General features: G+C 41.1%; 1 protein-coding gene across 2 annotated transcripts in view; it reads right to left on the bottom strand.

Annotated features, from left to right (window-relative positions):
• Positions 1–14,905, bottom strand: part of LOC110527448 (gamma-aminobutyric acid receptor subunit gamma-3) — a 40,866-nt gene that overhangs the window by 18,298 nt on the left and 7,663 nt on the right. For both annotated transcript variants that reach the window (XM_021608722.2, XM_021608723.2), the window contains exons 3-5: positions 9,253–9,320; positions 3,657–3,877; positions 1,734–1,816 (exon numbers count right to left, since the gene is read on the bottom strand). In XM_021608722.2, the coding sequence (XP_021464397.1) occupies positions 1,734–1,816; positions 3,657–3,877; positions 9,253–9,320 (372 nt within the window). The remainder of the gene's footprint in view (positions 1–1,733; positions 1,817–3,656; positions 3,878–9,252; positions 9,321–14,905) is intronic.

Genomic DNA, 14,905 nt, shown 5'->3' with positions numbered 1-14,905 from the left:
TCCTGTGAAGTGTGTTATTTTACAGGGTCAGCCATAGCAGTACGGTGCCCTTGGAGCAAATTATGTGCCTTGCTCAAGGACACATCGGCAGATCGTTCACTTTGTCGGCTCGGGTATTTAAACCAGCCACTTTCGATTGCTGGCCCAACGCTCTAACTGCCAGGCTACCTGCCGCCATTGTCGCCATGGGAGCACAACACGCCACATGTCCAATGTTCTTTTCCCTGGGGTAAGTGAAAATATCAAACAGCGAGGATGTGTCTGTCGGCTCTGCCACGCCAGTGGGTGGGTGGTGTGGAGAAATGGATAGAGTTTTCCCCTGTTTCCAGGTCAGAGATTAAGCCTATTCTCTATTGAGCATGCTTTTTAAACCAGGACTACGCTCAATCTGTGTCTGGGCAATCAGACAAAGATGTTGATTTACAACAACAAAAAACATTCAAATCCAGAATAATATGATAGGGCTATTTTCTGAAGGTGACATTTTTGAGGATGACTTACTGTATGGATGTACATAGAGTACACAGGCTGTGGATGGTGAAGCAATGGTGGTTCATTGGAAGGGTGGGGAAATGGAGGGTGGGGGGGCGCGATTTATTGTAGACTTAATAGAAGTAAGATCAAGGTCTTTATCTGGGAAACAGCTGGAAATCCATTAGCTTCAGTGTGCATGGCCTTCACATCCTGTTCCCACCAATTCTTTAATTAGGGTAGAAATTCAATGTTCTACTTCACTTAATAATAACGTTCTATGTTCACTTCCCATTCTGCCTGAGCTGAATTTTGTCCCATTTTATTGCAGGTGACGTGCTGTTGTTGTGTTGTTAATGGACTGCCCAGAAAGCCTGGTCCTTTTCCATGTGGCTTTAAAGAATGGAAAAGAGGTACAGAGTAGGTTTGCATCAAGCTTTCACATTGGTGACTCACACATTCTCATGAAAGACTGCAGAAAATCGTTCAGGCTACAAACCTATATACCTTTCAGAGAATCTGCCCAACAAGCCTCCTACTCAAAACAGTTGTATGTGCATCGACCTCATACTGTGACAGAATAGAAACGGTATCATTTGGATCTAGTACAATGGACCTTGTAGTGACCAATGGCGTTTATTGCAGATACCTCCATCGTTTATATAAAAGTGAGTTGTAAGACTACAGTACGTGGGTGAGAAGAAAATGCCCGGGATAGTATGGTCTGACTTTTGGTGTCTATTGTGTATCATACTGTGATTGTCTTGTGCATAAATAAGGTGTTGATTGTTGTATATATTAGGGGTATGTGAGACAAGGGAGATGCACGTGTCCAGAGTTGATTATTAGGAAATGGAACTATACTAATTTGCTCAATTTATGAAACAAACAACAATTTGGTCTGTCATTGTTTGTTGCAAATACCATTGCTGCCTAACCTTGCTGCCCTTCCCTCTTCAAAAGGATCAGAATGGAACTAAGCTTTCAAGCTTTATTGTGTTACCCTAGAGGATTTTCTTAAATTGTATGTGGAGGCGTCAATTAATCAATCTATATGAAATATATTACCTATTCTCATGCATTTTTCATGTATCTATATGAAATATGATGTTTCCTGGTGTATTGTTCATATATTAAATATATTACTTTTCCCCATATATTGTTCATAAATGTACATGATTTCCCCATATATTTTTGTATATGTTTATACAAAATGTGACATATGAATGGGTGACATGATTGCCTGGCCGCACAATACTCACAGCTAGAGAAGACCAGGGGACAGGAGTGCTCATCCATGGGGAAGTTGTGGAGCTGCAGCTGGCACTCTGCATTGATGGTCAACCTACAGCACGAGTCAGAGAGAGGCCGTGAGTGAGCAGTGCCATCGTTTCTCACATACACCACTGGTGCTGTGAACGTGTAATTTATTGATGAAGACAGCATAGGGTGTGAAATAAGGGAAGGCTGGCTCTTGATGTTGTTCTTACATACTGCACATGCTGAGAAAGAGACAGAGAGCCATAATGCTGAATTTCGCTGCTATGTTGTTTCCATTTTTTTTATTTGTGTGAAAAGAATGAGCGATTGCAGGGATAACAAACTGGCACCTTGTTGCATGCCTGTGAGAGACCTAATGGGCCACCTATTATCCTGACATGACTGCCAGTGCCAGGGGTCTGGAGATTGCCGGTCGGCCGGCCGGCTGGTCGCCTCCGAGTCTGGTGAGCCCTTCAAATTGTTATTTTCCTTGAGTAACAAACTCCGGCAGACTAGTTAAGAAAAATGACTGGATGAAGAAATGCTCTCGTCCCGGAGTTATGTAGGTCATCGGACCAAATTTCACCCTATTCGTCTTCTCTTTTTTTTTCTCCTTCTCCTCTTCCTCTGTCTCCCTGATAAAATGTCACTCTTGTTTACATTGGCTTGACTGAAGTTCACAGTGAAGAGGAATTAATGAGAGCTTAGATGGGAGCTTGATTCACTCCATTGTTTTAATCAGACCAGGATGCCACTCAAGACGATTTATAGATCTGCTAAATGATAATGCTGATGAATAATGCTAACTGAATGCTTACTGAAAATGCTCATTAATAATGCAAACTGATATTGCTCACTGACAACGCTCAATTATAATGCTCAACAATAATCATCACCAGTAAATCAAATCACATTGTATTGGTCACGTACACATATTTGGCAGATGTTGTTGTGGGTGTAGCGAAATTCTTATGTCCCTAACTTCAACAATGCAGTAATACCTAACAATACACACAAATCAAAAAAATTGAAAGAAAGGAATTAAGAAATATAGAACAATTATAACGAGCAATGTCAGTGTCCGGAATATAAATATATATGTATATGATGGTGTGTATAAACATTATGGGCATTATATGACGCTAAATAACAAATCTCAGTGATAATGCTCAATAATAATGTTCAGTGATAGTGCTCATACACTGTATAATGCTAAACGATCATTCTCAAAGATAATACGAACCGATAAAGCTCACTGAGAATGGCTGATAATGGCAGATCTTGTATGATTTCGCCTTGTGGAGCCAGCAAGGTCAGTGCTGACAATAATTAACCTGCCCACACATTATTTTCCTTTGTCCTGTGCTTTGCCTGTTGCCAAGGGAATGCCTCAGTCAGTGACGCAAACGGCAGGGTGATGTCTCTTTTCTCAATGGAGGTGAGTCCACGGTTGAAAACGTTGCAAAAAAGGACTGAATGGATGACATTTATGCCCTAAAAAGCATGACCTCCCTAAGACAGTGTACTTCAGTGTGTAAAGCGAGTGTACCAAGTATGCTAACCCACATAATGGAGCAATGATGAAAGAGACAAAACAATGTCTGTCTTATCATAGAGTAGACAGATGTTAATTTCTGTGTAATGGCGTAGCAACAGTATGTGGCACAGACGTCAGTGTGTTTGTGCCACCTTCTTATACTGTGTTGAACTCTACCTGAGTTCTGAGGACGTTAGAATATTCTAGATCTTCAGTACAAAGACAGGTAGTAATGACACTATTTTAATTTATATTGTCTTTTTCTTTCCTTTCAAGGGAAACCCCAATGTTTGCTACACTGTAAATTCTGAACTAAGATGGAACGATAGTTGGCTGTTCAAAACAACAATGTCTGTGACATCTGATAAAGAAAAGCCATTTATTTTACCTCAGCGTGTATAATATCTTCCCATCGTTCCAGATACGCAGAAGCTGATTGGGCATCGTAATCCAATGAGAGTCTGCGTTCTTGGAGTTTCTGAAGATGGTGTCAGGGACCCAGATCATTCCCACCATGTTGCTGTTGAGAGTCAGGATCTTCATAGTGCTGTTGTATTGCAGACGGCTGTCGATCCACGTCTGTGCAAAAATGATGTCAATTTCGTATTCCTGTAACAAAACAGAACAAAATGACCTTTAACCTACATCTATTATTACATATTTTATGATACATTTTGGTCCCAACTCTGGAGAATACATATATTTTTTTTCAATGAGAGAAGCTGCACATCGCTGTGTTGATGGTTTACCCGAACATAGAGACAGGACGAGACAAGACCTTTGTTCTCTTAGACAAAACATACCATAAATGATTCTATGATAAGACAAGTTTAAATTGCCTTAACATTTAAAAGTGCTAAAAAATAGAAGTATTTCTCTTTTCCTAATCCTTTATGTTGACGTCCCCCGGAAACCACATCTGGATTCTGACGGGTGACCTTTTGGAAACTTTTACAGGCACATGGGACCTGACTTTAATGCAGCACTAATTAGAGTGTGATGGGTGCAGCGCGACTGTAGCTGTTACCATGACCTTAAGGAGTAAAAGGACAGTCGATCACACAATACGTCAGTCTAAAGAGTATATTACTCAAGCCTCCCAGACAATAGCCACAGTCATTTATAATATCTGGTTTGGCTCAGTTGGTAGAGCGTAGCGCATAGCACAGGTTTAATGGGTTTGATTCCCGCTGGGGCAACCCTAAGAAAAATGTATGCATGCATGACTGCAAGTTGCTTTGGATAACAGCATCTGCTAAATGGCATACATTAATGTATGAGAAATAAAGTGAAACGGGCTTGATCAGACAAACTAGTATCACAGATAAGATACATCATTTACCTACATGACTACATTTGAATTAATAATGCTGATCTAACATTTTACAATGTTATTCCACCCATGAGTTTCTCACTAGCTAAGTTCGGAAGATAAATGTGATATGAAATCAGTGATTAATCGCTAAGGAAATCTGAAAAACCCAAAATACCAGGTATGCATTTATTCCGCTCTCTCCCCCTCTAACAGCTTCTGTGTAGTCCTGTAATACCCTTGAAATGTAAGATGAAGGTCAATAAACTGTTTGTATAAATATGAATAGATATTTTCCTCAGAGGCATCGCAATTAGTTTCACTTCAGTAACTTAATTACAACCTTAAGACTGCAATGACATTTCATAGTCTTGAAAAAATGGCTAAAACAAAGAAGATGACTTGCTTCCTAAACCACTGCTAGACCCGGCTTCCTTACATCATAAGGGTGTGTACAGTAAACTACTATGTCATCGGACAGTAACTCAGGGTAGCTTTTATTTATTTAACCTTTATGGACACAGCGAAGTCACACTGAGATCCAGGTCTCTTTTACAAGGGTCAGTGCTATCCGGAATCCTTGGCACGTCCCTACCCTAAACCCTAACCTTTAACCCCTAGCATTACCCTAACCCTTGGATGTCCCAAGGATCCCAGTACAAAATGCTCACATTAGGAAAGAGCTAATCAATCCCGGCGTGTGCACTCATCACTAATCATGAGTAGCCTAGGTCTCTAATTAAGGTCTTAACATGCCTGTAGGGGACTACATTTTCCAAATTCAGTCTACCCTGGAGTCTTTTCCATCTCTACACTAAATGTAAGGAATTTAGAAAAAGCCTTATTATCTACCTCAGATGAGGGCCATAAGCAGCTGGATATGATTGCTACTGTTAAAATCATCACTCTGGCGATAATATTTGGTTATAAAATACACGCTGTGCTCAAACAGCTTATCAGTGTAGAGATGGAAAAACCACATCCTCTTTCCTCGTTCTGTGTCATTAACGATTATGGAAATCATTATGAAAGCTCATACCCAGGCTTTTAATGACTGATGCTACAAGACGTGAAAAAGGCAAAGCAACAGTCTTACCACGATGAACGCGAGTTCAAATTAAACATGTAAAAAAAGAGGTAACTTATGAATGTACCTTAGCCTCTCTGTCGGTCGTTACAAGGCTAAGAATTACTCCCAGAGCGCAACTTCCAGGCCAACACTAAGCACCCCTCATGAATTTAAAGTCCAACAGCAGGCACTAAAATGAGCATGTCAATTGTGACATTATGAAAGGTCAAGTGAGAAAAAATTATGTTCAGAGGAATTACAGCATTACAGTACAATGCCACGATCTGTAAATCCACAATATCAACCCATTAGAAGTACTCACAGTCTTGTGTATGATTCAGTACACTTGCTTCCACACACATTTCTGTTCTACATTGTTTATTTAGCCTGGTCCCAGATCTGTTTGTGATCTTGCCAACTCCATTGCTGTCATTGTCAAGCCAAACTTTTTTTTTGCAAATGATATATATATATTTTTTAGAAAGGCTTACAGTGAGGAACCAAAAGGTCAGTCTTGTGTAAAAGGTTGGCCAACAATGGGCAGCTTGCTTGTAGAGAGCTTTGAACTTTTGCATGTTGTGTATGGCTGGCTGTGGCTTCTGCTACGGGTAGCCCCGTTGCCTTGGACACAGAGTGAGCCTCCCAGATATAGCCTAAAAATAGCAATTCCTTTTGCGGAAAATTGTGAAGATGTCCCTTCAAACAAAATGTGTCAATAATTCAGTGAGTACATCAAGTAACCAGTGTCATTAAACGATGGTCATTGTGGTTGAAATCTACAATCCAGAAACTCAATGTGTGGGATACTTGGGAGAATCTGTGAAAACAATTGTTGAAAACAAGACAATGAAAACATTTTGAAATGTCTCACATTTTTATTTTCTGATATATACTGCACTAAAGTAATGGTATTGGATTAGCCCAAGGGAACCACTGCATTCCTCTGTTGGCTAACAAAAATATATATATATATTTTTAACACTAATTGTCACTGTAAATCCTAGCTGACAGCTGTCAAACTATATGAGTATGGATATTGGATAGCAAAGCTAATGGAATCCAACAGACAAAGTATTTCCTATGCTCATTGCTCTATGACGACAGAGGTATGATGACACCAATTATTAGAAAGGGGAGATACGATCTGGGCCTGTAGCCTTCATATAGTCCCATATAATCCTATAGCGATCTACTGGAATATGGAAGAGGGTAGAAAAAGTCTAAAGTTCATACTAGCACACCACATAGAATACACACCAAATTATGAATATGAGTTGTTAAAAGCATTGGGCCAATGACTGAAAGGTTGCTGGTTTGAATCCCGAAGCCGACTACGTGAAAAAACTGTTGCTGTGCCCTTGAGCAAGGCACTTAAACCCTTATGCTACTGTAAATCCCTCTGGAGAAGAGCATCTGCTAAATGACTAAAATGTACATGTAAGTGGTATAGTATGGATATTGAGACAGATGTCCTGATGCAATCCTTTAGAGATCTATCAGAAACTGAAGGTTAAACAGACTGCATAATAGGATGAGTTCTCTGTTGGTCGAGTAAACACTACCCACTGATCTACTGTTGTTCCCCTGAGACCTGGTGTCACATCTTAGATGCACTCCATTTTAAACATGGCGTCGTCAAATATCCCTCTTCCTCTCTGTGGGGTGGCTCCTCACTAGTTAACATTATGTAAGCCATTGTTATCTAGGTTAGACATTTTGGCAGACTCTTATCAATCTATTTTCATTCTGAGGAGAGCAAACAATCAGACAGGTTCTGAAGAACTTATTTTTGTCTTTATTGGCGCTAATCCTGTGGAACATAAAAATAACCATGCCCTGGAGAAGAATATTGATTCCTCATATTAACACAATCTTTTTTCACTCAGCAAAAATGCACCAAATAACATCATAGATCCCTCATTTTTCAATGGCACCACATGAAGCACTGTAGCGTTACGAGATCTCATGGAGAGAGAGTCATTATCTTTAACTGATGGACTGTAGGCCGAGATTACTGTGGCATAGTGTCCTCTTTTGGTCGGCTAATTCGACGCGCTATCTTTCCTGAATAGCACCAGCAACTATGACCACTGCGCTCTGAGATAATGGTACTTAATCAGACATGCTCCCATCACACTCTGTCCTAGATTAATATCTGCTTCAGTGACGTTGACTCATCCGAGGACTCAGTCCCGTCGGTGTAAATAAACCCTATCCATTCCCCGATGGCAAAAAAAGACTCTCCTCTTTGGATCGCTAACAATGCCGATGGAACATCAGGTCTGGGTGACTACATACTAGGCGTATACTGTAGATATGGCTTAAACAGAAACAATTATAGTAGAGTACATACCATGAACATAGAACATCATGTCTGAGTGAGTAGCCTTTGTTGACTATACAAACCCAATATATATTATTGCACATTATCAATATGGATGGGTATTACACAGTTCCAAATTATATCAAATTTATATCAAATACTATGTCCATAGAACATCATACCTGGGTGAGTCTATTGACTGCCAACCCTACTGTATATGAACATGTAACAATTACGGTTGATGATCGATATGGATGCCTTGTTCCATACAACCCATCGACTTGACCTGCTGCTTTGTCTTCCAGAAACAGAGTTCTGATGATCTAAATGCGTTAAATGGACATTCGAGGCATGGGAGGTCACTCCACAGTTCACAGGGTGACGCTCGGGGTGCACTGAAGTGTGACGGGGGGTTTGCAGCTAAGCCGAGCTGAAGAAATCGGTTGTTTTTCTTTTCTTCCTGGCTTTTGTAATGTTGCCAGGACAAACAGTTACAGGGGCGGGGCTAAGGGAGGGTGTTGGGTGCTCCTATAGGCTATCGTAGTCTAGCCAAAGTCACATCGCGGTGGAGATCTGTGCGACTCACCAATCACTGTGTATCTGAAATAATCAGGTAAAAATCCAAGGTGGGGTGAACATCATTCAGTTATGTGATAGTCTGGTGACTCACTAGTAGGTGTAGCTGTTGATTCCAAACAAAAATGGCTATATGGCCTGAATGAACTTCACAACAATAAAAAATAACAGCACACTACACTACCCAAGATCACAAACCATAGGGATATTACATATAGGATCAATTGAAGTAAATAAGCAACAAGGCTTAAGCACTCTGATGTATATCATGAATAACACACTAAGGGTTGTTCTTACTACAATGGGAGCTAGAGTTGTATTACACCCTCACACAGTGTGCATTCAATATTCATTGCGCTATCACTGCTAAGCATTTGAGCCATGTACATTTGAGCGATTTTACATTTGAGTCATTTACATACAGAGCATACCGATACAGTTACTACGGGTATAACAGTTGTCTGAGCACTGTGACCACAGGCTGTATTTCTCATTCCATCACCCACACATCCCACTTCACCACCAGATACAACTGCTTTCCTGTGCAGCCCAGCTCACAGGGGATATGAAGGACGATGGAAAGTGCATCTTGCCTTTACTCTCTTGGCCCACAGTTGACCTTTTTTTTCAAGCGGCACAGAAAACCAAAGTAATCCAATTATGTTCATGATAAGCAGGAGAGAGAGAGATAAATATTCACTTACCATGTCTATTGATGATACAGGTCCGATGCTATTGACGTATATGTCGACGTCGATAAGCGTTGGTTTAACTGTAAAAGACAGAAGGAGAAATCACTGTAAAAGCACATTTTAACCACAACCAAGTGTAATAGCACTGCCAAGCCTAGGGTGCCATGTCGAGAGTGTTTGAAAGGACATGCCTACATATCTGTCGTTGACTCTGGTTGACTTTCAACCGTGTCTGAGGGAGGAAAACACCTGACACATATTGATTTTGGGGGTGAACTATCACTTATCATAAGTGATGCTTATACGAGAAGTGGTTCACCGGTTCACCAGTTTCATTCCAGGCAGTCACCTTTCACTTGAGACATAGGAAACTGTTTTCCGCACGGCTCAAATCTATTGAAATAACATGCCATACACGATTCCAACCCTACATTTCACAATTCAATTTAAAGCCTGTTCTCTATACCTAATCTTACAAGGCGTCGCTGTAATGAGCAGTTCACGCTTGCGTGGCTAAGTGCACCTCTGTCATTGCACATTAGCCTCTTTCATAGGCTTTGGCAACTTCGGCAATTAACTGTTGAGGTGGTGCAGTACACACATCAGACTATGACAGAAAAATACGCACAAAGACCTATTTTAATTGCGACAGGGTGTAATGGAGGAATAGATATTTGAGAGTTTTGCAGAATTCAGACCCAAGAAAATAGCAGAGTACATCTTGTCTTTTTTTGAATGTGTCTTTTTATGTATTTATTGTTTACTTCAGTTTATTTAGTAAATACTTTTTTTTTTTTTACATTTCACTGTAAGGTCTACCTACACCTGTTGTATTTGGCACATGTGACGAACACAATTTGATTTGACAAGACATGATCAAGTTCCACTTTAGCCACTATCATCAAATAACACAATGTACATGTATGGCAGCAACTTTTTTGAAGTCACTGGGTAAAGTACTTTCCTGGGGTTCCTGGGCACCCCTGGGTGCACATTTAGTTTTTTTGCCCTAGCACTATACAGCTGATTCAAAGAACCAACTAATCACCAAGCTTTAAATCAATTGTGCAGTGATAGGGCAAAAACCAAAACATGTCCCCAGGAGGGGTCCCAGGACTGAGTTTAGGAGACCCTGCTTTAAATGAAGTAAAATGGCGCTATTGGAGTATTATTCAAAATAGTAGTACAGTAGTTTTACTGTCAAATTCAATATAATCATGACATATGGGAAGGTGAATCATGACATATGGGAAGGTGAATGCCCATACGAATCCTCTGTAGAGTTTCCCCATATGTTTAATCTACGCTGCTTTGACTTGAGTTTGTTCACTTACTGTTATCTGTGATTTATTCGCGCCAAGGCCGGCCCTCCCTCCCTCCCCTTCCTGATCAAGCAAGCATGATTACAACTCCCCATCTGCAGAGTAAAATGCCCCCATGAGGGTTTTAATGGAGGAGCAGCTTTTACACCCAGTTAGCCTGTCAATGTGATGAGAAATACATTTGCCCTAGTCAGCCCCGCCGGTCTCATTCACCATGACCGCTCAATTCTCCTAGTTTAATTCCCCATACATTGTATTAAAATGTTTTCTGTTGCCTTGGCATTGCTGTTGTCTGGTCTGATCTTTACTGAGCTGGTGTCATATGTATCAAGTGTCTCAGGTAGGAGTTCTGATTTAGGATCAGTGTTGACTGTTAGATTACATTGAATATGATTCCATGGACAGTGGGATCCTGATCCTAGATCAGCACCCTTATTTTGAGATGGTACTAAGCTATATGACAGGCTCTCCAGTGTCTTTGATTCATTAACTGTTCAGTGGCGCCGTTTGGTAGACAATTCGAGAGGGTGGTCACGTGTGCTAACAAAGCAGATGTCCTGGGTTTGAGCCTTGGTGAGCCGCGTGACAGACATTATGCCTTGTCCAAGGTCTGCGTCTCTAGCCCAGTAAATGAGCACAATACCCTCAGTAAAGCCTCTCTCGTCAGCCTCCAGTCGCTTTCTTCCCCTCTATCTCCTGTCAGCCAGAATTGTGACAAGCTAATTTCATCTTTCACAACAACAATCCAAACACAAACATCTTCAGATGAGATCAATGGGCGCCGGGTGATATCTGTCATCTGTCTTAGGAGTTGTGTTAACAGTGTCTGCATCCCAAATGGCACCCTATTCCCCATATAGGGCTCTGGTTAAAAGAAGTGCACTATAAAGGGAACAGGGTGCCATACGGGATGCAGTGAGGGTTAGATCGAGCCTTGCTGCACTCTGTCTTCTACTTCACTCTGCCAGACAGACAGAGGTCATTAAAAGCGAGGTGGTAGACAGACATGACCTACTGTGTTCTGGGAGTTTGGGGACAGACTATATTAAAACAGGAAGTGAGACATCTCAGATGGCTGTGTCCCTGGTCTCAGCTGCATCCTGAAACTAATATCCTCTAATTGTCCTGATCAAGAGAGAGACTAGGGGACGAAAGCCAGAGAGAGCTGTAGTTGATAACCACAAAGCATTTATTGGTGACAGTACTGCTGTACAATTAAAAAAGTACATTTGAAAATGTTAATGAGACCCAATTCGATCAATCACATAATGGAAAATAAATTCTATGGGTATAAACATAATGTAACTACAGAAAGGACAGGTGTAGTTTTTGTGTTGATTTGCTGAGAAATACATATAGAATCCATACAGGATCTCTAAGACTTGATTTGTGGTGTGTTGGTTTTGTCACAATTAACACTGGCTGCATTTATTCAGGCAGGCCCATTATCGTTGTTTTTCCACAAATTGGTCTTTTGGCCAATCACATCAGATATTTTTCAGAGCTGATTTGATTGGTCTGTTTTGGCTGCCTGTCAAATACGCAGCCTCTGACTAACATTTTGAGTGAACCTGCATTGTTTTCTCCTTTATCTGCAATTGATTGAATTAGGGACCCAAGTCCACATCATCTCAACATAATTTCATGTTGCCTCTAACCATTGAATTGATTTTCATCTTCTCCCCATGTCTTGTTAGGGTCCCTAACAAGACTTATTAGGCCATTTTCTTGAAAAGTAGACATAGACTGGGGACACCATGTTTTGGGACACCATGTTTTGGGACATGTATTTCGATCTAATCTCACCAATTACGCACCAAATAGCATGAGTATATGGGGCTGCTTTGGGAGGAGAAAACAACAGCAAATTAATCTGTTGCTGGGTTCCAGTGTTTGTGAATGCCCCGGCTAAATATCTGAGAGTCCCTTTAACGATAGCACAGGGAATGGGTTAATAGCCTATTAATCAACCAGGCCCTGCTTTACTGGAGTTGAGACCTGTGAGACCCACACTAACAGTATTAAGATCAGCAGAATGGGAGGGGGCATATGGCTATAGTTCATTATATGAGAGAGACTTTGAACATGCATTGTGCACCTCTGGCGATCCTATCTTCATTAGGATGTGTGGTTCTGTTTCAGGTCCTGCCATTGTGGCTCCTGCTAACCTGATCACTGTAGAGCCGGAGGAGACGGCTGAACTTTATCAGATGGGAAACAGGTGACATTAGGTTGAGTGATCGCTGTTATTTTCTGATGGAGGGGTATCCAAGTTGGATGCTCAGTTGCCTGATATGACCAGTGAGGTTGTTTCCTCGATGTGTCTGTGGGTAATTTATAGCATCAATCTTGTACGGTCCAGAAGTGGGACAAGTTGGTTGATATACAGTACCAGTCAAAAATTTGGACACAGGTACTCATTCAAGAGTTTTTCTACATTGTAGAATAATAGTGAAAACATCAGAACTATGAAATAACACATGGAATCATGTAGTAACCAAAATTCCTAATATATTTTATATTCTTCAAAGTAGCCACCCTTTGCCTTGATGACAGTTTTGCACACTCTTTCTTAACCAGCTTCTTAACCAGCTTCATGAGGTAGTCACCTGGAATGCATTTCAAATAACAGGTGTGTCTTGTTAAAAGTTAATTTGTGGAATTTCTTTCTTTCTTAATGCGTTTGAGCCTATCAGGTATGTTGTGACATGGTAGGGTTGGTATACAGAAGATAGAGCTATTCCTACCAAATAGGGCTATTCTTGCCATATTATGGCAAGAATAGCTCAAATAAGCAAAGAGAAATGACAGCCCATCATTACTTTAAGACATGAAGGTCAGTCAATCCGGAAAATGTCAAGAACTTTGAAAGTACTGTATTAAAGATGTTTCGTCTTACACATTCTAAAAGGGCAGATGGAGAATGTAAAGAGTATGCAGACAGACAGACAGACAGACAGACAGACAGACAGACAGACAGAGAGGACCCCCACACCCCACCACCCACCCTGAAGCATATTCAGTTCTATATTACATCCCCTCTTTCATTTAAAAAAAAAAACAGAATAAAGATTAGTTGTGCATTAAAATCGTCAGAAACTGTTGCTTCCATTAGTATTATACTGTATATTTCACAGTAGATTCTGACAAAGTCTGGGGATTACACTGAGCTGGTTCCAAAGCCCTTTGCATTTGAACTGTGGAAATAATCATGTGTATTCCCCCCTTAAACACCCTAGTAATCCTTAACAATGGAAGGGTGGAAGACACTTAAGAAGTTGAACATCCATAAGGATAACCTCTACTCACACCCTTGCACCTCAGCAGTGCCCGTATCAAACCAATCAAAGTATTGCATGATTCTCTGGGCAACTGCTAGATTCAGGAAGTGGGCATGGCCATGGTGGAACTAAATGAGGAGTCAGAGATGAGTGCTCCCCTGATCAGATGTGGGTTCCATTTAATTGAGTGTCTGTCTGTCTGGGAATCTCGGCTCTACTCTCCGGTGGGTGATCTAATCTAATTACATTTTCAGGGGGCTTAAAATAGAGAAAGGGGTATCAGGCATTCCCTGTCTGCTGAAAGGTTGCGTCAATGTGTCACGGTGGAGAAGCTTGAGAGGACTGCGTTTTCCCAGATTAGCCAAGCTAAGCCTATAGTATTCTAAAAGTCTACTAATCTACGGCCATTATCCATCTACTACACCTGAAGTAGATACAATGACAAGACCAATTTTGTAGGCCCCTGCTCTGAAATCAATTTAAATAGCGAACTGGATTTTGCGAGAGTACTGAGACTATCCAGTGCAGTCAAGCTAAGCATTTAAGATTCTACAAGTTTACCGCCCTCTGACCGTTGTCCATCTACTAAACCCGAGTAGATGAAATGTCCAGACCAATTCTGTGGCCCTCTATTCAAAAAAACATTTTGACAGAAAACTGTGTCCTGTGTCTCTGATGACATCACTTAAAACCGGGGATAACGGCTCGGGAAGAACACATAGCTATCGTCAAGGATATTAACGCAGCACAAACAGCACAAGAAACTCAATGGCAATACCGTCCAATAGCATACAGTCACTAACAGTCTACACAATCCAGGTAAAGTTGCACCGCTTTCTCCAGCCAACCTTGCCGAAATATCTAAAAACCGATTCCATCTGATTGTGATCCAGCCAATGCAGCTTTAGCGCTGGAATCTCCATCCTGAAGAGATTGCCTGAAGACATTTGCTGAGGGCAAATGTGGAGGCTGTGCAGTCACATCTGACCCAGTGGAAATGGGTCAGTGGAAATGGGTAGTGGGTGTGCTGTTCTGTGCTGTACAGCCAGTCGAGCATTGTGT

The sequence above is a fragment of the Oncorhynchus mykiss genome, chromosome 7, assembly GCF_013265735.2.
Source record: "Oncorhynchus mykiss isolate Arlee chromosome 7, USDA_OmykA_1.1, whole genome shotgun sequence".
NCBI classification, from domain to species: Eukaryota; Metazoa; Chordata; class Actinopteri; order Salmoniformes; family Salmonidae; genus Oncorhynchus; species Oncorhynchus mykiss.
The sequence above is the reverse complement of the archived record's forward strand: the minus strand, read 5'-3'. Positions and strand labels throughout refer to the sequence as shown.